We start from the raw sequence: 24,112 nt of genomic DNA, 5'->3' as shown, positions 1-24,112 counted from the left end.
CTGAAAAGAAAAAAAAAAAAGGAAAAAAAAAAGAAAAGAAAAAGAAAAAAAAAGGCACAGGGCAGACAAATATAAATAAATATTTGGTCACTGTTCATTTTAAATGATTCATCTATGGATTCTGGATATTTTAACATACACACCCATGCATCATGTGAGGAAGACACACACAACAGATTTACATAAAATAATCCCTATACAAACCAGAACTCAGCTTAACTCCTTTATCTTCTCCAAGTCTAGAAATCCAAATAAGATCCCATTCTTCTGAGTTTTTTATCAATTTCCTCTGCTACTCAAAATTTTAGACAAAATATATGTAAATGGATCTCAATTCAAAGCGAATTTTCTTTTACCTTTGCACTATTGAAAAACCAGAGTTTGATGTTAATAACAAACAGCATCTATGTAGAATGAGGTAAAGAAAGCTAGAGAGAATGAGGCATATATCTTGGGCTAATTATACCATCAGAAGAGCTTCAGACTGAAACAGTTGCAAGTACTTAATTTAACAGTTTGAAAAGTCTTTTCAGACACAAACAGATCAAAATTACTCTTCACATTGATGAGAATTTGTTAAGAAATAAATTTGACCATAAGTAGCTAAAATGAGAGAGACCTGACTGTTTCAGAAAACTAACGCTAACAGGCAAGATAAGCATCCAGAAACATACAAATATAAGGAAGAAACAGGCAGTTCCTAGCTCTGGACAAAAAACCTAAAGCCTTCTGGAACTGCTGTACTAGTGTGCTATCTCACTGCTTCTAGTAAACCAGAGTCATGACAGTAAACAGAGAACAGGAAGAGTTGCAAGCTTGTGTGCATTTGCCACAGAAATATTAATTCTGATCAGTGGCCAATGACTTCAAATTTGTAAAAAATATCCAACTAAATTTTTTTTTAAATTGGAATAAAGACAGAAGGCTATTGCCATTGATAAGAGAGTGGGTATATATCAGAAGAACTGCATGAAAAGTTACAGATATATATCAGAAGCATCACCTTTGTTTATCAATAAGGTAGGAAAAAGGAAAAAAAATGCTGGGTTTGTTTGGGTTTCTTTAAAGTTAGCATTTAAAAAACCCAACAAACTCCCTGCCTGAGGAATGAGGAAACTATGAAACAAGCAAGTAACAACTTCAATCAGAGAAGTCCATGAAAATTAAGAGTTTGGTTCTCAAGACACCAAGGGTACACAAGACAACCTCTGATGTTGTTGGGAGGAAGAAGAGAGAAGGAGCCTAAAATAATTCTACCATTTACACCACTCAGAGCAGTACGTCTGCTTCCAGGCACAATAAACTTCCCCACATGCAGAGGGTACAAGGTTCTGCGCTGATAAAATCACAGTGGTCAGGACTGTGGTGAGATCACAAGGTATAGAAAATGCACAGGCACCAGAACTGATTCTTGTGTAGAACTGTTACAGAACCGTAGTGCAAACCCAAAGCTCTTCATATCTTTAGGAGATGTGCCTTAAGAAGGCGAGTAAAAACTAGCAGGATGTGAGCCCCAACTGATTAAGCAATTATGAAATGTATGTGAAAGCACATTTTACACGATGGGAGCCAGATAATTTTTGATATTTTAAAGTTCAAAGTAATTGGCCCAAGGAAACAAAAGCTACTGAAATAGTTAGTGCAAAGATGAGCATATTTTTGTTAGTTATATAGTAGTTACAACACTGAAGTAACAACGTAATACACAAAGGGTTATGTTAATATTTATGTGTGGCAGCTGAGCACAGCCAGTGTGGACAGTCTCATCCAGGCGTTCACATAATCAATTAGAGTTCTGCTGTCTTCCCTGACACTCCACCCAGCTTAGCATCATACTGTATGGATACAGGTGGATGAATCATCTGCAGCACCTGAACAGGATGTGTGAAGAGGCTTGGTGAATCAGTGATCCAGTATCAAGGCAAGAGGACATTATTTTCCTGGAGAGATCACTTTTTAGGGGAGTTTCTAAGTCTAGGTCATTTACAAAACACATTTTTGCTCTTCCTACAGTGGAGGGTATTAGGTCTGGCTTTTTGTCCAAGCTTCAAATTAAACAGTTGTTTTTAGAACATTAAAAGTGTCCTGGGTTTAAAACATTAAAACTGTCTTCCTATTTCCCAGTTTCCCAGACGGGTTTTTTTCCCTCTAAGACCACATAGCTCCAGCTGTGCACAGCTAGACCATTGCAACATTCCTGCAACCTCAGCAATGATGACAAAATAAAAGAGACTAAAATATCACTGAGCAAAATCTAAAAACCTGTTTAAAACTGCATGGAGTCCATGACATGAAAAGCATCATTTAATCTAGGATACCTTATTCCCTTTAGTACAACAAAATAAAATCCTGGGTCACAGTTTCAAGTTCATGATCCTCCTCCATTCATGTGCATAGCTTCATACTGAATAAATAAGAACTTGTCACATTTCAGCCTAGGGTTATAACTTCTTTTAGTTTTTCAGTGGTAGTTTGATCACAGATCACACAAGTACCTTGTAAGAGGTGAGGATGAAGAGGCTGGTGAGCAGTAAGAACAGCTGTCATCTCATCGTGATCGGAAGGATGTATGTACTCATAAATGCTGTTACCAGTAAGCTCCACCTGTGAAGAGACATTTAACACGTGAAGCAGTGCAGCTGGCTAATTTTCTTTTTCCTATCCCAAAAGCATTTTTAAGTAACCTGCATACACCACATCTGGGTAACTACACACCATTTTTAAAACGTAAGTTCAATGTACCAAAACCGTGCTCTTAATTATACCCATTACACTAAATTAATTCCTTCTTCAGCAGTAACTAATATTAAAGGGGCTTCTGTGGGAATTTCTGGTGATGATCCAGATACAGAAAAGATGCTATTAGAGAGAGCTGGCAAATGAAGTGATAAACTAGAGCAGCTGCAGAAATTTCAGATTGCTGCAAAATTGGATAAAATCTCTGTGAATGGTATTAATGTTTCTTAAGAAGACAGACATTTAAAAAAAAATAAGTTTCTACAGGTTCCCAGAGACTATCACCTGCATTCAGCTGGCAGCTGAGATTTCAGAGCCAAACCACTAGACTCACACAATTCCTTTGTGTCTTTTCAAAGATGATCCACCACACTCAATCCACAGTAGTGCAAAGAGCTCAGAACAGTAGCCAGTGAATTCAAAAGGCAGACTTCCATAGATTTTCATGGGCACTGGATTGAGTCTTTGCTGCTTTAAGAGCACATGCACAGTAAAGACTAGATCTATCTTAAATATCTGTGTATTCCCTCTTCCCACTTGAACTTTGCTCGCACAACAATGTATTTCTGTCTTTCTCACTGTCATACCCATAATAACTGTTACACAAAATAAATGAATAGTGTGCACCGTATGTCTTTTTTGCTAACTCTATTTGCCACGTATGAAACTCACCAACAAAAGTCTCCAGATAGATGCAGTAATTGATTTAAGGAGTGAACCAATACTTTGAGCCTGTGTTTTAAATTAGTGTCAGGCTGCCCCATTGTTCAGTGTGGCCTGATGTGCCTTGGGCCCCCAAGATCAGAGACAGCTGAGAGGTGAAGTAATTTAACCTATTATTCTCAGCCAATCCTACTGATTTGTTAAGATGTGCGAGTTGCCCTTTCTTTGGAATAAATGAAATTGTCTACCCCACAAAGCAATCTTTTCCGAAAATATTTCTCATCGTTCCATTTTCTGCATTATTCATGGAATGTCTCTTCCCAAGACTATGCAAACTAACTTTCTTTTTCTAGCCATCTATTCCCCACTGCTTCTCTGCAACACCCCCTCCCTGCAAAAACAAAAACACCAACACTGTTTTGATATTCTAACCAGAATAAAATTTCACTAAATAAGGGGGGACAGAAGTGGGGGGCAGAGAGAGAGAATGAGGGGGAAAAAACAGAATGGAGAGATGGAGAGAAAAAGAAGGAAAGAAAAGAGACAAAGATGCGAAGAAACATAAAGAAAGATGGAAAGAAAAGAAAGGGGGAAGGGAAGGGAAGGGAAGGGAAGGGAAGGGAAGGGAAGGGAAGGGAAGGGAAGGGAAGGGAAGGGAAGGGAAGGGAAGGGAAGGGAAGGGAAGGGAAGGGAAGGGAAGGGAAGGGAAGGGAAGGGAAGGGAAGGGAAGGGAAGGGAAGGGAAGGGAAGGGAAGGGAAGGGAAGGATTATCTACTTTGCTTCATTTATATAATTTTCTTTAGAAGTTCTCCTGAAAAAACACTGGCTGTTCCTTTCCAGGACTGTAACAGGTGGGGACCTGTTATAGTAACACTTCATATTCAAACTTTACTGGAGGGGGAGGAAGGAGAATACATAATCTTACTGTGAGTTATGCTTCTCAATGCTTTTGTTTTTAACAACATGGGAAAAACATGCTGTGAATGTTCATAGTTCTCCCCATAAATATCATAATCACCTACAGACACATAAACCAAATTAAAAAAAGTTTCTAACAATTCTTACAGTGATGTGCATTTCATTGGCCTGGATGCTTGGTAAACCAGAACACGTCTGGTTCAGTTGATATGCTGGAGGGAAGGAATGCCATCCAGAGGGACCTTGACACACTTGTGAGGTGGGCTGATGCCAGTGTCATGAAATTCAACCAAGCCAAATGCAAGGTCCTACACCTGGGTCAGAGCAATCCCAGGCACAGCTACAGGTTGGGCAGAGAAAAGATTCAGAGCAGCCCTGCAGAGAAGGACTTGGGGGTGTCGGTCAATGAGAAAATAAACATGAGCCAGCTTCAGTGTGCGCTCACAGCCCAGAAACCAGCCATATCCTGGGCTGCATCAAAAGGAGCATGACCAGCAGGTCGAAGGAGGTGATCCTGCCCCTCTGCTCTTGCGAGACCTCACTTGGAGTATTGTGTGCAGTTCTGGTGTCCTCAACATAAAAAGGACATGGAACTGTTGCAACAAGTCCAGAGGAGGGCCACGAGGATGATCAGGGGACTGGAGCACCTCCCGTATGAAGACAGGCTGAGAAAGTTGGGGCTGTTCATCCTGGCGAAGAGAAGGCTGCGTGGAGACCTCATAGCAGCCTTCCAGTGTCTGAAAGAGGCCTATAAGGGTGCTGGGGAGGGACTCTTAATTAGGGACTGTAGTGGTCAGACAAGGGGTAATGGGTTCAACTTAAACAGGGGAAGTTTAGATTGGATATAAGGAAGAAGTTCTTTACTGTGAGGATGGTGAGGCACTGGAATGGGTTGCCCAGGGAGGTTGTGAATGCTCCATCCCTGGTGCTGTTCAAGGCTAGGCTGAACAGAGCCTTGGATGACATGGTTTAGTGTGAGGTGTCCCTGCTCATGGCAGGGGGGTTGGAACTAGATGATCTTAAGGTCCTTTCCAACCCTAACTATTCTATGATTCTGTGAAAAAAATTATCATTAAAAAAAAAGTAACAGTGTGGTCAAATTTCAAACCAAAAGGAGTATCATTTGTGACCCTGTTCTTATTATTTTGTCTTTGACTAATAGTGATTTTGCTGAAGAGTATGTTTTGTCTTTGAAATTAAAACAATTGTATCACAGAATACAGCTTCAAAAAAAACCACAAACATTCATGGGTGGCTATATAAAAAAATCCTTTCCCTTCAATGCAAGGCATTTCTTACAAAAGCAACACCAGCCAGACTACCACCTGACTAGCAGCATCAACTCTAGTAATCCAAAAGATCTTGCTGCATCTCTGATGTTACTGAGCATATTCGTAACCACATCAATGTGCATCTACTCTCTTACAAGGTATAATTCGTGGGTCTCTCTTGCTTTTCCAAAAGTCACTACCTATTTCAAAACGACTACTTCCAGAAATACAGGAAGTTCACAGGATTCACAGGACTGTCAAGGTCACAGTTTTATCCAAACTGTAATTTGTTTCTAGGGCTTATACCTAAATTTCAGAACTAAAGTGCTTTGTTAAACTAATGACTAGTTTTTCTCATTACACACATAGGAATATTTTCTACTCTGATGTATGCATTTGCAACCCCAGCAAAATCAGCAGGCGGTGAACATACAACACTGAAACCAAAATTGACCGTAAAAATGTGAGTGGAAACATAAAGCCGCCAGCTAAGAGATGGGGGCTACGTAAGAATCAAATAACCAAAATATGTACACATAATTTTGAAGCTGACCACAGTCTCCTGCTACACATAGTGCATGCAAGCTCTTTTAAAGCCTACAATGAAACACTGAAAACTTACAAAAATAAATTATATGGTTGAATTCATAAACCTCAGGCTTATTAAACCAGCTTCCTTGATGCAGCTTTTTAATATCTGTAAATACCTGCTTACTACCAAATATCGCTGTTTCCTACTAAGAGGTTTTTTATGTGTAACTCAGCTGCACATTTTTTCCTGCCAAGAAGTGATTCATAATAAACATAGGGGACCAAGTAGATGGATTCTAGAGCAAATAATTACATATTTTGCCTTTCATATACTTACTTGATGAAAGAAAAATAAACTTTTGAAAAGTTCAGATGTTTGTGGTTAAATATTTCAATACTTATCAAAAGTCAAAGATAAGCTTGGCTCACTCATGGACCCAGAAAATGGCTGGAATAAGTTTCAGAATTTCAAAATCAAATATATATATAGGCATATATGTGTGTATCTTTCACCATTGTTTCCTAAGAGGATTTTCATCTCCATTCTGTGTCTTTGGACCATAAGGGAAAAAAATATTTGGGGAATTTGAACCTATTTGTTATCCATGAAAAAAAAAAAAAAACCAACAAAAAAAAACAGAGAAGGAGTTGGCTCTCTCCGCTAGTATAAGTCAGTTCAACACTAGTTTGAGGCCAATCAAAATTTGATGGAGGAGGGGGTCCTAACTATCACTATTTACAATATTTATCATTACAACTGAGAGCAAAGGCAGATCAAAATCCAAGCCACAAATAGAGTGATAGGTCCACAAGTAAAGATGCAGCCTAGTCAGAAGTATTGCTTCTGATTCTCTGATGCTGCAGACAGAAATGAGTAAAGCAGTGCTGAAAAACAACCCTTAATGTTGGTTTTGAATTTTAAACTAGCTTAACTACACCAGCCAGTGAAGGGTTATTCAGAAGCTCTAATTTCTTTTTGCTGAAGTTAAACTCAAGATCAACTAGAAGATAAAGGCTACTGTAGTAGGTCTCCAAGAATATCCTGCAAAATATTTTTAAATGTTTTTTTTTTTAATTTAGTTTAAATATATATTTTTAAACATATTGCACTTTAACTGGAAATTGGTTTGTGGACTAGTTAATTGTCAAATTACTTAATAAAAGGGCCTTTCTATGCACACCCTGAAAGATTTTCTACAATCATCATCACTCTGGTCTCAGCTTGTATTGGCTGGAGCTCTATGAGAGCACTTGTTGAGAATATAGTGTGGGATTATGACTTGGTGAGAGAGGCTTGTAGAATTTGCTTCTACAGACCAATACCATTCTTGCTGATGGCAGTGGCAAAACTCCCAGTGATTTCCAGAGAAGTAGGAACAAGAACTCATTTAGAGCCCTGGGAAGCTTACAGGAATATCCTAGTGTTAATGTATTAATATCCTAGTACATAGGAGTAGCCTAGTATTAATGCTAGTACTATTTAAAGTCAAATTGTCCCTTCAAAAATAGAACATTGAGACATAGCAAAAAGAGATAAGATGCTTAAACAGTATGAGGAAAGAGGGAGGAAAAAACCCCCACTGCCTTGTTTAGCTGGGATTTTGTATTTATAAATAAAAAACTATGTGCTGTGAAACTGATGGAGAACTTAGTGTTTTGAGAGTCTAAAACATGCCCTCAAATGTAACATCCCTCTGTCCTCTCTGATCTATAGCCGTCTGGGGAGTTCAATGATACAGCCCATTCATTTACAAATCTCCACTAAAGTAAAGTATTTGTGATTTTGCTTATGAAACTTCAATAAGCAATATGACCAAATACTCTAATTTCCGGCACCTCTTGCACTGAGGGTTTATAGGTATTTACATATGCAATGCACATGGAATTCAGTCTGTGCGTGAGGGCTAAGTATGACTAAAGCCTGTATGATGCTTTCAGTCCCCTCCCCTTGTATGTAGCAAAGTCTTTTTAGTGCCCTACTGATCCCATAGTTCTTTAATTTTACCAAATCAGTGGATAATACTGAGACCCACAAGATCTGATGATCTGATGTTCCTCAAAAGGAAAGAAAAGAAAGAAACAATTTCTGAACAAAACCTGGAAGATCAGTTAACACTTCTTCAAACAGCAAGCAGCATGGGACAATGAGAATCTACTTCAGCAAGGACAGGTGGGAGCGCTCGGTGCTTTGGAACAATTCTACTGACTAAATTAATCTGTTCTAGCAGTCAGCAGCGTGGTGGATCTTTTCAAAAAGTTAGGGTGAGAAGAACTGTTAATAAGGATATCGATTCAGAGTAGAAAATACAGCCATTCTCCAGGACAGTTTGATCCAAGACAAAGCAATATTCAAAGTAATTTGAACATGCATTAAATGTTATGAAACAACTAATACTATACTGTAACAGACTCAACTGAGCAAACTGCTTGAACTAAGAATGTTCCCTGGACACATTTTTTGAAAGTTGACAGAAAAAAAAAGTAGCTACATAGAATACCAGTTCCCAAAATTACTTTTTCTGTAAGAGATTACAAAAACAGGGACTTTATTTTCCATTAGAAGTAGTGTTTCTGATTACATACTTGCATTTTCTAGCTATTTAGAGTTCTATTTTTTCTCACAGGTACTAATTCTAATAGCACTATTACAAACACACCCAAAGAACTTCACAGTTTTTCTAAACCAGAAAACTATTAGTTACTACCAAAGTTGAAATACACGTATAATCTCCACAAATCAGACCCTTCTCTTTATTGAAGAGCCACAAGGCATATTCCCCCGACATTTTCAGAACATCCTGCTCTCTCATCACTTTATTCCCTCTGCTTTTAAGTCTTTACTTCACTTTATTTTTGGGAAGTGTTTGAGATACAATGGATTCTGAAGAAACATTTTTGTTTCATGCAAGTCCCATCCAGGGCCCAGTGAAGTTATTTAGGAATTTTTCTATTGGACTTTGGCAAGCTTTCTGTCAGGTGCTACCAATGAATTTGTGCAATATGTTTACACAAAAAGGTATGGAAACTTGCACTCTGCAATAAATTCAAGCTATTTGCCCTTGTGCTTATCCCAAAAAGGCAAAAATTAGAAATGTTCTTCTAAGAAAAAAAAGAAAAAAAAAAAAAAAAACCACAATAAAACCCCCTTATACTTCTTGTGCAGAACAGTAGTAAACCGAGTTTTATGAGTTCTATCACAACCATATAAAACGCTTTACTGAAAAGACCACTGAGCTGGAAAAACTCAGGAAAAACTACCCTGAATTCCATGTGAACACTCATAAATCTGCCCCCCTTTTCTTTTTCTCCTAAAGCACATTTACCATAAAACTCATGTTCCACATCAGATTTCCTCTCTATTTCATAGCAAGTCTCAATATCTTACACAATTTAAAACATATAGACTTGAATTCTAAACTTTATTTCAAACGTATAGCATTACCATGCAGGCAATAGGTTTGGGTTTCAAGCTCTGTATATATCTGCAATTTGCAGTATCATATTATTTTACCCTTCTTAAAGGTAATGAGGAGTAAAATACAATGAACAAGAAAAGATATAAAGACAGTCATGATGTGGCTGTAAGTAAAGGAAACTTGAATATTTAAGTAATGCCATTTGTCAGAGAATAAAGTTGAACCTTCAAATATACCTAGAAAACAATGTCATTATATACATAACAGCATACCAGTGTTAGGTTCCAAATCTAATATCTGTATTTAATAGATGGACAGAATAAATCACTCATACCTGAGACAAGCCAAGATGTACAGATGCTGTTTCTGAGATGTACATTATTTTGCCATCTGATGCTACCACAAAAACAAAGCCATCTAAAGTCTGAAAGAATGATAAAGATGTAGGTTAAAAAACAAACACTCTGTTTAAACCATTTACAGTGAAAAAAGTTTTTTAAGTCTTTTGGAGGGAGATTGCCATCCAACTTCAACAGCAGCAAATAGCAGCAAAATTTAAGGAACAGAAACCTTTATCTGATGCTGTTCCTACAAACGCTGTGACACATGCACACATTGTAAAACCCAATTCATTCCCCCTACAGATGCTAGCTTTACTGCTTCACTTTATGTTAACATTCTCCTGTTGATTCTAGTTATTTTAGTACTTAGCACAAATCCTGAGCTATGTGGTACTTAGGGGAAAATCTAGTACTACACAAGCTGGTTTTTATGGTATAATTGGCAGACACAGCTTACCACTATTTGCAATATTTAATGATACTGTGAGCAATGCTTTAAATTTCTTTGACTGTATTTTCAATAATGTCTCTCTGAACAGAGGGCTATCTGCTATGTAACTAGGTGAACTTAGAAAAAGAAAGTAAAATAAATCAGCATTCAAAACTTTATCACACTTGAAGAGAGATTTATAGCTCATTAAGCTATATCCATATACTTTGTGAATCTGGACCAAAAATAGGTAACACACAATGCAGACTTGAGATCAAATCCTACTAATTCTTATTGATGAGATATTGACTGGAAAGTGATTATTACTTATATGAGTAAAAACTGAAGTTTAATTTAGTCTTATATGATCCATACAAGAAAAATAATAGGATGCAAATAGTACAGGTTAGGCAAAACTGACCATGATTTGGACATATAAATTATCAGTTTGAGGGTACCTTGATTTTTCAGTGCCCAATTTGAGGCATTTTTTTGGAAGTACCTTACAGCCTCAGTCAAAAAGTATCCATTACCACTAACCAGTTTAAGAAGCTCTGATTGACATACATATGAATATCATTGGAAAATTTATTTGGAAGAAAAAAATCATTTTTACAGTACACAGATAAAACAAATGCCTATTTTAATACATCTTTTAAGTTACTGAATCAGGAGAGAAGCAATAAAATCCTGTATGCTTCATGCTCTTACAGTGCTGCCCCAATAAGAAAATATTCCAAATTATTCTCTGGCCTACTAACAATTGTACAGCATGTAATTGAAACCAGATTACTCCTTGCTTTTACTTTTTTTTTTTTTTTACTTTTTTTTTTTTTTCTGACCATAAATTAAATTTTGAAGAAGTATTATAATGGGAAATAAATTATTGCACCCTTAGCCATAACTTCGCTTTTAAACAGTCATTTCACAATTGTGCTACCCAGTATCATAACTAAAACCATGTCAATGCTTCCATTACTGCATTATATGGTGCAGTAGGTCTCTAACTTGCCTATGCAGGAAAGCATATTGAAGCTGAAACTTTGCATGCAAGGTTTCATTCTAAAAACCTTTAAAAGAAGTTTATGGCAAATATGGGTTTATTAAAATGTGAAGCATTCATAATTCAGAAATAACTGAACTGTAAAATGAGTATTACAGGTGATTAGCATATAATGTTACAGAAGTTCATCTAATGCCAGGCAAAATGTGAAATAGCTGACAGGGAGGAGGAGCAAGTGTGACAACAGTTATGGTATAACTAGATTTGTATTTTCTAGGTATACTAGTGATTCTGAAATGTCTGGCAGGACACCAGCCACTTAGAACAACATTTTCAAGGCTCTGAATACCTCCACATGAGGTAACTTTGAACTTTATCGATTTCCATGGACTTTATGTGGTCAGTAACTCATGCTTCACATCACGCTGACGAAATCGCAGGAGAAGGGGTGATATTTTGCAGGGCTTCGGTAACAACTAGTTTCAAATGTCAGAGGACCTCGCACAGCGAGGTCCCATCTATTAGCCGACCTTGCCGCCTTTTCACCTCCGCCGGTGCTGGCGGCTTGCTCGAACTTGGGGAGGGAGGAACTGACACAGAAACCGAACGAGGCTTGTGCTGAGGTTTATATCCCCAGCAGAGTGAGCGGCTACAACAGCTCCACCTCTGTGACCAGGAATTAACCTCCCACAATAAAAACCGCCGTTAAACGATTGCAGTTTACTAGGTCTTTAAAATCGGGGGAGAAGGACCCTTGCTGTATGAAGTTCACGTATAAAAAAAGTGGAGCTAAACGTATTTTACCTTTTTTCCCCGGCTACCACTTCCTAAACTCTCCTATGCGAAGTGTGTGTGGGGAATTCAACGGGGGGCGGGGGGGGGCGGAAACTCAGAGGAATACCAGAGCAGATCAGCGGGGATGCGAACAAAGGCATGTTCAGGTGCTGACTCCCACGGGGAATCTCACCCCGACGCTCGACCACCACCTGGGAGCCCTGCCCTCTCTCACGAGTTTCCTCTCCAGAGCCACTGGCGAAAAAAGGCGATCCCGTTTCCCGGGTGTCTGGCGGCCTTCCGGCCTAAACCGCGCTCCCGGTTGCCACTGGTCGGCGGCTGCCGGCGGGACATCCCCAGCAGCTCGGAGGAGTCTGGCTATCGCTCTTGCGGCTGGGGGACACTTTCTGTGCACAGAGATCAGTGCCACGGTAAGCTGCAACCTCTACTAATATCAAAGGCGTAGGGGCGGGAGTGATATAATAACTGAAGTTGTTGGTGTCTCGTTTTTTCTCCCCTCCAAGCCGGTGTGAGGCTCTCGGGAGTAAGAGGAAGGCATTACCCAGCCTCCTGTCGTGGTGCTGAGGAGAGGAAGAAGAGGAGGAAGAGAAGAGGCAGGAGACTGGTCGCACCAAAACACCAGGTTTCCAACACGAGAGTAGAAAGGGGTCCACTACCTGAAGCAAGTGGGATCCGAGCTCCATGGCTACGTTATCCAAGGGCCCTATCCTGCTTGGCTGTCCCCAGGCGTCGCCCAGACCTGCAAGGGAACCAAGGAGCTGGTTAGAGCGAGAAGCGGTGCCGGGCCCCCTGCCTCTCCAGCGGGACACGAGCTGCCCGCACCCCCCCGCCTCCCTTGTCCCACAGGGAGCGGGCCAGGCCGCGGCGTAGGGTTCAAAAGGTGGAAAAGGCTGACTCCCTTCTACACACACGCGTGAGAAGGGACTTACTCTATTTCTGAGGGACGACGGCTATCCCTACGGATGAACTTTCTCCTTCCCCGGAGAACTGCCGCTCTCCAGCGCCCCCCTACCGCTTCCCTTCGCCCGCCATGCCGGTACCTTCCTGTCAGCAGCACCGTGCCTGTCCCCGCTTCCCCCGCGGCTAGGGTGAGTGAAGAGGAAGGCAGGCCACACACTGAGGACCTGAGGGACGAGCCTCCCTGAAGGCAGTCGCGAAGCACCTGGCTCACCTGCAAACTCCCCAGGCACAAACCAGAGAGGGGTTCCCGCACGGAAGGCACAAGGAACTGAGAGACATTCTCCCTTCTTCAACTGCTGCCCCGGCCACGCTTGCTCCCCGTGGGAGGTGCGGCAGGACGGGCCCAGGCACCCGGCCCCGCTGCCCTCCGCTCCTGCAGAAGTGCCGGTGCCTCCCATGCTGGCCAAGGCAGATCCCTGCTGGGGAGGGTGCTGAGATGGTTAAAGAGGGCCGGTGCTCAATTGGTGAGAAGCTGCCCCGACGACCTCTTCACCTGCGCGCTGACGGGACGGAGCTAATGCACAGCTTCGCCCCGACGGCCCTTGCCCGCGGAAAGCCCGGATCCCGCCGAGCCCCGGCCTCTCTGACCTCACCGGTCCGACCTGGCTCCTCTGTAGCTTCGCCCGGCGGGCTGGGGACGACGAGCGCCCATCACTGCCCTGGTGAAGGCGAGAGATTATTGATAGGGCTGTGCCAGGAAAGGGCTTGGGACGGGGAAACAGGTCTGGGGGTGTTTTGTTTTGCATTTCTTCCATGCAAAGGAGGATTGCACCAGCTCCCCAGTGGAGCTGAGCCCACTACTCATGCCAGCCGAAGAGCTGGAGACTTATGCCGGCACCGGATGGCGGGCCCTGCAGCGTGCCGTTGCCTGCAACAGCGCACAGATGGGGGGAGAAGGGAGGAGAAAGGGAGGAATGGGACCGCATCCGTTTAATGCCTCATTTTCGCAGAGAAAGGACAGCTCTCGGCGCCACTGCACCGCTTCTGAGAGGCCACGGGGCACGAAGGGTGTTCCTGCGCGTGCTTCCCTGCAGCCGAGAGGCGCTGCGAGGGGCCGATGTCAGGTGGGAGGCGGGGATGCTCGGTGCTGGCTGCCGCTAGCCACGGGAGTCCCATCTATAGCATGCGATGGGTGTACAGCCCTGCGCCCTTTAGCCCGGGCAGCCCTCAGCGTCTCTTCAAACTGCTGTGCCGCCGTGAAGCCGAGCGCCAGCTTTTCCTCCGGTCCTCTCTCACCGATCAGGTGCCTTCAAATGAGCCTTCCACTACAAACTTTCAAGGGAAAAGGCGCTGCAGCGTGAACCCCTCTCGGCTCCGTTTCGGGAGGCAGAAGTTGGCACCCAGGCGGGAAGCCCTGCCCTAAGCTTCAGCCGCGGAGCATGTTTTCTAACACCCCACCTCAATCCCACCCGGATCCGGGGATCATTTGGCAGGGTGTCCCCAGGTAGCCCTGGTTTAGAAACGACGGGAGCCTTTCTTTCCGCTTTCGGGGCGTCCCTTGAATACCCAGCGTGTCTCCCCAAACCGCAACGCAGAAATGCCCAGTATGCGACTTCGCTTCCCTGTGGGGCGGGAATTACCCCTTCCCTTCACCGGGAGAAGGGCTTGGCCACGCACTGAGAAAAACGCTTTGAAGAGCCAAACGAAAAGCAGTACTTTTCTAGCTCCGTTGCCCAATTCACAGTTTGGAGAAGGCTCCTAACTTCCAGGGACCCCTCAAAATGTGATTTCAGCTGAAACACTGCTTGTCCCGGGTCGGAAAGTTTGAGGATGGCAGGGACATCCTGCAGCCTCTGTCCTGAGACGGTAACAAACGCAAACAAGAGAGTCTGTCCTAGTGCTGAGTGGCTTGCCCTTCTTTCGATTTACTAGTTGCAAATCCCGAAACACGGGATTGTAGCCCTACAAAGGGGCTTACACATAGCTGTATGAAAACTGTTCTGAAACGAGCCCTAACTTTCCGAAAGACGAAGCAGATTTACTCTTTGAGGCACTGACGACGAAGCTTTTCACTACCGAACCGTGTTTCTGGGTGGCAACCTGCTCCGTCCAGGTACGGTTTTACAGTATCCCCCAACTCTCCACTACTTTTGAGATTCTTTCCTAACCCGGACCTCCCCCCCAGAAAAAAACAAACCCAACCAAAAATCACTTCCTCAGATTTGTTCCCTTTGAATATTTAAATTGGAGTTGCAATTGCTAACTCTCATCAAACGTAAACGTGTTTGTTGGATCAGCTTGGCATTCGTCGAAGCTTACTTTAAAGCCGACGATTTTATCGTTTAATCCCCCAGCAGATCGCTTTAAAGGTGGAAAAGAAACGAATAAAACCTTCCGTTTAGATAAAGGACTGACGCCCATTAACTTGTCTTCCGAGAGATTTGCAAACGTCCTGCAAACATGCGGATGCAACAGGCTCCTCAGAGCCGCTCCTGCCCAGCCCGGGGATCAGGCACATTTTCACTCACTGGCCTGGAGCGAAGCCAAAAGAGCTCCCGAGTCAAACCGAGCGCTCCCTACATCGTTCAAACTAGCAGAGATTTGTTGGGGCGGCCCCGGCCAGGAAAGCTCTCCGGTAGGGTGGAATACCTGTATCCAACACAGCTGTGAGCCCGTGCTTACAGGTCATTTCGAAGGAAACGTTGAAAAACGCACCGTTGTAGTACGAATTACCTGCGACGCTGGCCCAGAAAGCCACTTCCTTGCGAGCGAGCATCTTTCACGCAAGTGCTAAGACACTTGTGGGATGGGCTGGTTCCCGACTACAGCCACTTTGCCGTGCCTGGGGGTATTGGATAGCCTACGGCCAGCGGCTCGGGCCGGCTCCAGGCGCTGCCGGTAGAGTGAAGCCCGGGGAGCCAACGCCAGGCTCAGCGGGCAGGAGCAGGCACTGCAAAGCGCTGCCTGTGGAGAGGGTGACTAGTCTGTCCTAGACACAACCTCCTCTCTCCTGACATTCCGCCTCCGGCAAACATAGATAAGAAGAGCCCCTATCTTCGTTTTTCTCAGTTTACTGAGGTCTGTAACAGCCGCTGGTTCAGTCCCCAACGGCGGAGGACGAGGACGGGCACTTAGCGGTGCCTGGCAGGCACCGCCAAGGGGGAAATAACCGGCCCTAATCGCACTGTGCTCTCCAGGCTCCGAGAGACTGATTTGGCTTCGACAGGGACAGAGAGGGGCCTTTGCACAGGCCCCCCGAAGTTCGTGCTGCTTCTGCCTTTGGAAGACGTGGTGGTTCTCATACAAACGCGTCCACCTCCCTTCGTCAAACCTGGGCACAACTTTCCCCCCGCTCCCCGCCTTTTGACATCTGTGGCTGTTTTTCAAGGTACCTCAACATTCACTTTGTACCGTTTCCCAGTTTCCAGGGCGGAGGGTGAGTTAAACTGTAATAAGATCTAGAAATACTTGGGAACAACTCCCACCTTTGCTCTCCAAATACATAAATTCGTAGACACACACGTTTGAAAGCCCGGTAGCTTTTCTGTTCGGGATTCTGCTAAAAGAATTACTTAGCGATGTATTATGTTAAGTATCGGGTTGCCCTGTAACTTGGAGTATTTCCTCTGTGTCTACTGTACTCCCCCGGAGCGCGCCGTCCCCCAGCGCTGTTCAATCGCCATCCTTCACACGGAACCTTGGGTCAGCTGCAGGCGCCGGAATTTTCAGGGCTGCCTCTCCTGGGGGGATTTCTCCCCGGCAAGGTTGTGCCTTCCTCGGCAGGGAGAGCAACAAGGAAATTACCGGGGGGGCGGAGAGCGGCCAGTCCCGGCGTTTGTCGGGGACGGGGAGGTGGTGGCCCCTGCCCTCGATCTGGGTTTGTCTCCGTCGTTTAGGCGAGGCACTGGGTTGGCTGAGGAGAAGGATGGGGTATGATAGCTCGCGGCATGGGCAACCAGCAGAGCTGACATCTTGCCCCAAGCCCCCACTGCAGCAGGGGGCTAGGAATCTCATCCCCGACGGCGCAGGGGGTCGCACCGCTTGATAAGCGGTGCCGAGAGGCCGGGTGAGGAGCAGACGGGGAGCCTCCGGCCGCGGCGGGGATAACCTCTGCTAGGCAGGGGAGGATCCCAGGGACGCTTTGGGAAGGTGAAGGGCTGCGGTAGCTTAACTTCGGCAGAGATGTGCCGGGCCGCCCGCCTTCTCTCTGCGAACTTCAGCGTCACCGGCTGGAAAGGAGGCTGAGAGCTGGGCGACTGGAGAGGTGGGTGTAAAGAGCAAGAATTTAATTATAGAAAAAAACAAAAAAGTACTAAAGGAAAGAAAGAAAAGAAAGGAAAAAAACCCAAACCCCAAAACCAAACCAAGTCCCAGAGATAAAAAAAAATAATAATAAATTAACAAAACAAACACTAAAACAAACTACAAGAAAAAAAAAAAAAAAAAAAAATCCCAGAAGAAAACCGCCCTCCAGCCGCCTTCAGGACACTCGTACAAACCCAAATCCGGCTCTTCCCGGCCCAAACCCCTCTCTTCCCGGCAAGCCAGAAACACCAGATCGTATTAACAGGCCTGAAAGTGGACGCGCGACAAACAGGTCCAGGGCAGCTACCACGCCAATGACCCTTTCCTTCCCTCTCTCGCATCAGGGCAGGAGAGGCCGAAGCGACCCCGCCGCCGCCGGCGGTGGTTTCCACAATGCCCCGGACGGCTGCCGGCTTCCTCCGCCTGGGAACGGCCGCGCAGTTCCATGGAAGCCCTAATGGCACTTTTGTTTTAGTAAGACCTTTAATGCCACTACTAGCGGTTGGTACAATAGAGGCAGGGTTTCGAGGAGGGAATACTCACGCCATTGGCGGGGGCTTTATTTATTTATTTATTTATTTAATTCATTAATGTGCCTCTTCCGAGTATGAAAATGAGATGAAATAGCTGCAATTCTCAGTGATTTTCTTAAAATATACATTCACAGCCAGGTTTAAATAGGGACCGAAAACTCTGCATGCTTCTAGTAATTCCTGTTGTCTGCGTCTAGGCGTAAGGAAGGGATCTAAGATCTATCGCTCTGTCATTTTATTCAGGTCATTTTGTATAGCGCACATTATCTTTGTGACACTTATTAATTAGTTTGTTCCCATCCGCTTTAAAGATCCATAAATGTGCAGTTTTACAGTCAGTTTTGGCAATTGCGTCGAGGATGGGGGCAGGGTCACAATTTAAACAAGTCTGCCTCTGGGCAGAGAATCGCGGGTTTTGAAAGCGATTTATTCTCTCGTCTCTTTCTCTCATTAGCTCATTTACGAAACAAAAAGACCAAACAAAACAACAAACCCAAAGCCAAAACAAACAAAAACATAAAATACTGACAGTCAAGACAGAAGTCCCGTGGTGTATTTTTGTTCTACAGCAATAAATGCCTTGGCAAAAAGTCAAAACACTAGAGAAGACGATCTTACAGAGCGGGACCGCGGGGGAGGCTGTAGGTTGCTGTCTCCTGGTCTTTATTTCGTTAATCTGAAGGTCAGACAGACACCACGTATTTGTGATCTCGGAGCAAAAAATTATGCTTTCTCCGCACCTTGAACGGAGAAGGGAGTAGAAACGAGAACAGAAATCTCCGTTCTTGCAGCCTAATCGGGCGTCTCCGGGGGGAAAACCTGTGAGTTCAGTCCAAAATGTGCATCTTTGGGAAAACCCTGGCCGGGCCGAGCAGGCAGAGACCTGTCTGAACCCCCTCACAAGTCCCGTCGAAGCGCTGCAACCAGACGCCTCGGTGAGGGTTCCAAACTTTGCCTAAACTATGTGTCAGCTTGCTCTGGAAATAAAGCGCGAGGGGAAGCCATCCACTGGAGTTTTTAAAAACACAAACTTTTCCCTCTCTCTGTTCCCCTCCAGTCTAGACAGAGCTGGAAGACAGTTTTATAGCTGGACAACGTTCCTGATCACGCTGGCTGCAGTTACCCCGGGCCTAGCACATGCTGGAGGCGCCTCAGGCCTGTCCCCTACACTGCCACCGCGGGCTGGAAGAAATAAACTCCCTTCAGCCTTAAAGGGGTGATGCTCCGGAGCCGGCTAGTGCGCTGGACCGGCGGCGGAAGCCGCTATGTGATGACTCCCGGGGGAGCGGGGCGGCGTGGCTCTCACTGCCTGGGCAGCAGAGGCTGGAGGGTGGCAAGGGGGCTGTTACTTGCCCGCCTTTATTTCAAGTCCCAGGACCTCGGACGTGGATTCCCATCTGGTGTCCCGTCCCTTTCCGTCTCCCCCCCCCCCCCCCCATCTGCTCCAGCGTGCTCTAAGGGGCGTTTTCCCCAGGTGTTTCTGCCCCAGAATTTAAGACGCGGAGCAGGGCAGCCCTCTCAGGTCCCCGCCTCCGCCACCCTCCCCCCCAGTAAAGCCAACTGGAAACCACCAGCCGGGTATGGGGGGGAAGAAAATTCTTCCCCTCGTTCTGCAGACAAATCTCGAGGGAAAGGCAAATTGGGGTACTGCAGGACTGTGTGCCGCCGGGCATCACCCCGCCCGGCATCAAGCGCCCTACTACAGCCACCTGTCCGGCTCACTTCTCTACCCTTCACCCTACCAGCCACTAAACGCACGGTTCGGAGATCGGAGGCAGTTACTTCCCCGGCCTGTCATCCCTGGATGCAAAGCTTTGGTTTTAAACGTATTTCCACCCGTACTTAAGACGATGAAAGATCAGGAATTCGCTCTATGCATTTAAACGTTGCTCTTAATAAGCAGAGTGTGCGGAAGCGCACGCCCGGCCTGTTTAAGGAAGACAGACACATAAAACACACCCGAGCTGTGGGTATAAACCTGCTCTCGGGGTCGTCTTGTTGCTCTTGAGGATCAGTAGGGCTGCAAAAGCAGGAACACACCCGGCAGCATCTCGAAACGTGCCACTTTTCTTCCCTCCTAAATCAAAGCCATTGGAGGGCATGCTCCCCAGCCAGGGCCGGCGAGAGGCCCCCGAAATTACGACGCTCTATTTCTCATCGGGAAATTCCCCGATGAGGGATAATGGCTGGAAGTCGCAGCGGAGCAGCGCGTCCTTCCCGCTTGCCCCGCTAACCGGGCTTGCTGCGGGAGCACAAGCCAAAGGAGCCCTGGCTTTCCCTAGCACGGCTAGAACGTGCTCTCGAAATTACTGAATTAGATGGCCAAAACGGTAAGCTTCTCTCGGTTTGGGAGTGGGGGTTTTCCACCTCCGCTACGCTTATTTTCATATGTATATATAGATTTAATTTTATCTGCAGCCTTTTAATAAAGCTCCTTAGAAACCGCGACGGAGAACAGACTTTGCACTCTGGAATTTGCTAATTCCTTCAACATCCCCCCCTCCCCGTCCGAAGAGGCACAAACAAATGACAAAGGGGGGAGCTGGGCTTTATTTAGCCACCCGCAGACACTAACCGGGGTTTCATTTCGAGGCTCAGACGCAGCACGGAAAGAACGGCGGGCCGACGGCTCCCATGGGGTGCCTGCCGGCCTCTTCTCCTCGTCCGAAACGGCCCGACCTTGCGTTCTTTTGGGTTGTAGGGTGGGAGGCTAGCCGGGATGGTTTTCTACCAAACACCGGGGAAGAAAGGAAGGAAGCTGAGCGGGGTGTCAGGCCTCCTCTCCCCGTGTCTCTGAGAAGAGCGACAGGAGCCCCCGGCGCTCCCCGCACAGCACGGACCCTACTCCTCATGGTCCCAGCTGGAGAGCAGCGGGGTTCTGGCCCCGCTCGGGGCAGGTAGGGCTCGAACAGGTCTCCCCTCGCTCTCCCAGGTCCCAGGAGAATGCGGATGGCCTTCTTGAGAAGCCGCCGCACCTTTTTTCCCAGCCTGCTTCCCAACCCCCAGAAAACTCCAATCAAAACAAAATAATAACACCACCACCCACAGTATGTTTTTCTCCCAGAGGTCGTGTCTAGGCACCGACAGGAGCGCCGTGCCGGGGGGCCTACCCCAGGGCCCGGTCCGGCTGCCTCCCGGGGCAGCAGACACTGGGCACAGCGGAAGCGAGCGGAGCCCGCTTTCCTAGGGACGGTCACCCCAAGAAGATGGAGCTGAACCAGCCGCAAAGGAGGAGCTGGGAGAAGAGAGGGATTAACCGGACGGCTCTGATACTCCTCCACCTCGCTCCGCTGCCACCCCGGCACAACTGCCAGCTGGGGTCCTCGCATAGCCCGCACCACCGGCCGCGGCTCCCGGGGGCTGGGAGGGAGGGAGAGGTTTGTTTTCGCACGTGCGGCTGCAACGAGCTGTTCTTGGCTTTTGGCCTCACAGGACCAGGGCTGCTCCTTGCAGCCCGCCCGCCAGCTCTGTGTCATGCCTTGGCTTTCGGGCACCGAGCGCAGAGCTGCCGCCTCTGCCCCGGCAAGCCGGCTCCTTTCTACTCCCGGTGGCTTTTACCTCGCTAGCACCCCTGCGAGCACCCTGCTTTAGATGCGGGCTTGTCTCGGATTATGTGTTCCCCCTCCCCCAAACCCCTTTGGGGCCGCTGGGCTGCCCCATGCCTCCAGTACGGGCCGGGCGCGAGGCGGACGGCCCCTTCCCGGGGAGCCGGGGTGGTTACCTTCGGGGAAGACTGCTCGCATTTTCAGGTAGCTGGTGGTGAGGCGGATGATGGATGCCTTGTCCAGCTGGGAGGTGATGGCCGAGGGCAGAGGCAGGAGTTTGGCCAGTTCGTAGAATTCTCCATTTTCTTTTTCCCGTCTAGTCTTTGCCGCGTTCTTGGATTTTTCCTTCATCGCGACTACTGCAAGGCGAAGATGACACTGGCATATTAGAGCCGATTCTTCTGAATTGCAGGGGGCATGGATTTCGGCTTCAGAGTTAGTATTTTCGTTTAAGTAAGAGAAGGAGGGAATTCACCCAAATCAAATCAAATTATAACAATAAAAAAATAAAAGTAAAAAGGGAGGAAAAAAGGGGAGTGAAAAAAGTCAAACCAACAAAACAAAAACACCAGCAACAGAAATGGTGTGAAGAGGGGGGAGGCGATCTCTGAGTCACAACCACGACAGGCAAGGAGCTCAAGAGAAGGCAGTTCTGTTATAACCCTGCGATATCTGCCGCTTGGAAACAGAGGTTGAAAGACCTACAGGAACCCCGGTCCTCTGCCTGCAGCTGGAATCGGAATCTTCTCCGCAACGGAGAACAAATCACCCGGTTCCCTTCAATAAGGGATTTCTTCTACTCAATTCGGCCTCGTCTAAAAATAATAAAAAAAAATATTAAAAAATAAAGCGCTCACGCAAGAAGTCATTGGGTTAAGCAGGCTGGACCATTTTTGGACACTTTGTCTCTTGGAAAAAAAGAAAAAAAAAAAAAAAAGAAAGCAAAATAATGAAAGGAAAGACCGAGCTGCTCGTTTAACGACGTGCCAAACGATGTGGTCCCTGAGAGCGCGATGCGAGGAGACGAGCAAGGAGCTGGCGGGGCAGCCCCCTGCTAATCGAAAGTCAAAGCCGGGGCGGAGGAAGCTGGCGGCTGGAGCTCTCCGAAATCACAGGCTCGCATTTCCTTCCGACGCTTCCCTGTCGGTCAGCTCTCGGCGTCTTGCGGTAGAAAGACGCTTTCCCCGTCCTCGAGAGGCTGCTTCAGCGGCGCGGCGCGGGGGGCGCCGAGACCCGCCGGGCTGCGGTGGCGGCGGGGCCGGGTGGATGGCTGGGCTGCGGGCGCGGGGGCCTGCTGGCCGCGGGGTTGCTCCTGCCGCTCTGGCCGCTGCGCCCAGCTCCAAATGTGGTTCTCATGCGGAGTCAAATTAAAGGATCCGTTTTCCTCGGGACCAGTGCCACTTCAGCGTTGTCTCTTTCCAAACAAGTCCGAGCGCTGGCAAAGGAGCGGGATTGATTCTGTTGGATTTATTGTTTGTTTGTTTGGGGTTTTTTTTTCCTTTTCTTTCTTTCTTTTTTTTTTTTTTTTTTATTTCCCTTCCTTTTAAAGAAAAAGTATTAGCAAGATCAGGAACTGTTTCTTTTTATTCTTCTTATTTGTCACGCATTTAAATTGCAAAGCGGCGGCTCTTTGCATAGACGTGCCTTTCAAAGGCAGAGGGAGGGTTTGCTACATTCATCTCCCGCAAGGAGAAGCGATCCTCACCGTACAGCAAGGATCGAAAGCAAAATTCCCCTCCTCTCGGAAATCCAAGCCGCCGCGCTCCTTGCCTGAAAGCACCAGTATCTCCGGGTTTGTTTTTCTCTCTCTCTTTTTTTTTTCTTTCTCTCTCTCTTTTTTTTTTTTTTTTTTTTTTTTAAGAGGCAGAAGGAGCTCTGAAGTGGACCCCTCTGTTAATTCTTTAGCAAAGGCTGCAGAAAGCCAGGAGAGCCTCAAGAGGGGAGGGGATAATGTATCCGTGACGTGTCCTCCCGCGCAGCGCCCTCCGAGGGACCCAAATACAGAGGAGCCAGAACAGAGCCGCAGTTAGCACTTGCCATCGGACGGAAGGCCGGGGCGGGGGAAGCGGGGGGCGGAGGCCGTTTGCCTGCGGCAGCCCCAGCCCGCTGCCCCGACCTTCCTCCGCAGCCGTGAAGAGCCGGTGAAGACCCGTGGTCCCTTCCCCCGTAACCTGCCGTCGCTCACGTAGGGGCTTGATGCACCGGCCGTGACCCCGCGGCTCCGGGAGGGGGCTGGCTTCCCCCCAGCAGGCACCCGGCTGCCGTCGGGGGCCGGGGCATGCGTGAGGCCGGGACCCGCGTGGGCCCTCCATCACCAGACCCATTGTACCACCATTAGGTCGTCCGAGCACTCTCCCCTTGCTGCTCTCGCTCTGGGTAGAACGGGCTAAATGTACCTGAACACACATACCTATGTGTGTGTGTATATTCATATGTAGCACACGTTTATACTATATATGAACATTACATATATATACTGCATGTATATATGCATGTACGCAAGTAAGTACGTTTACAAACGCACACATACATATATATTTACGCGTGCCTCCTCGAACTTCTAAGTGCGGTGAGAGGAATGTGCGGGGCCTAGCTCCGGATCCCCGCTGCCCCGCAGACCCCCTCGCGGGTGCCGTACCGGCGGCCGCCGCTCATCAGCCCTTGACGTGACTCTCCTCTGTCCGGGGGGGCCGCAGGTGATCAGGGCTTAATCCCGGAGCGGCTT

The 24,112-nt window shown here is 46.7% G+C and overlaps 1 protein-coding gene across 1 annotated transcript in view; it reads right to left on the bottom strand.

Annotated features, from left to right (window-relative positions):
• SIM2 (SIM bHLH transcription factor 2) overlaps positions 1 to 23,470 on the bottom strand; it is a gene marked incomplete at its 3' end in the record, with an annotated part of 59,503 nt that extends 36,033 nt beyond the window's left edge. The window contains exons 1-4 of the mRNA XM_080614038.1: positions 21,564 to 23,470; positions 12,761 to 12,843; positions 9,870 to 9,959; positions 2,496 to 2,604 (exon numbers count right to left, since the gene is read on the bottom strand). Coding sequence (XP_080470164.1) covers positions 2,496 to 2,604; positions 9,870 to 9,959; positions 12,761 to 12,843; positions 21,564 to 21,738 — 457 coding nt within the window. The 5' untranslated portion in view covers positions 21,739 to 23,470. The remainder of the gene's footprint in view (positions 1 to 2,495; positions 2,605 to 9,869; positions 9,960 to 12,760; positions 12,844 to 21,563) is intronic.
• Between the last annotated feature and the right edge of the window lie 642 nt (positions 23,471 to 24,112).

The sequence above is a fragment of the Psittacula echo genome, assembly GCF_963264785.1.
Source record: "Psittacula echo genome assembly, chromosome: 3".
Taxonomy (NCBI): domain Eukaryota; kingdom Metazoa; phylum Chordata; class Aves; order Psittaciformes; family Psittacidae; genus Psittacula; species Psittacula echo.
This window is presented reverse-complemented; position numbering and strand designations above follow the sequence as displayed.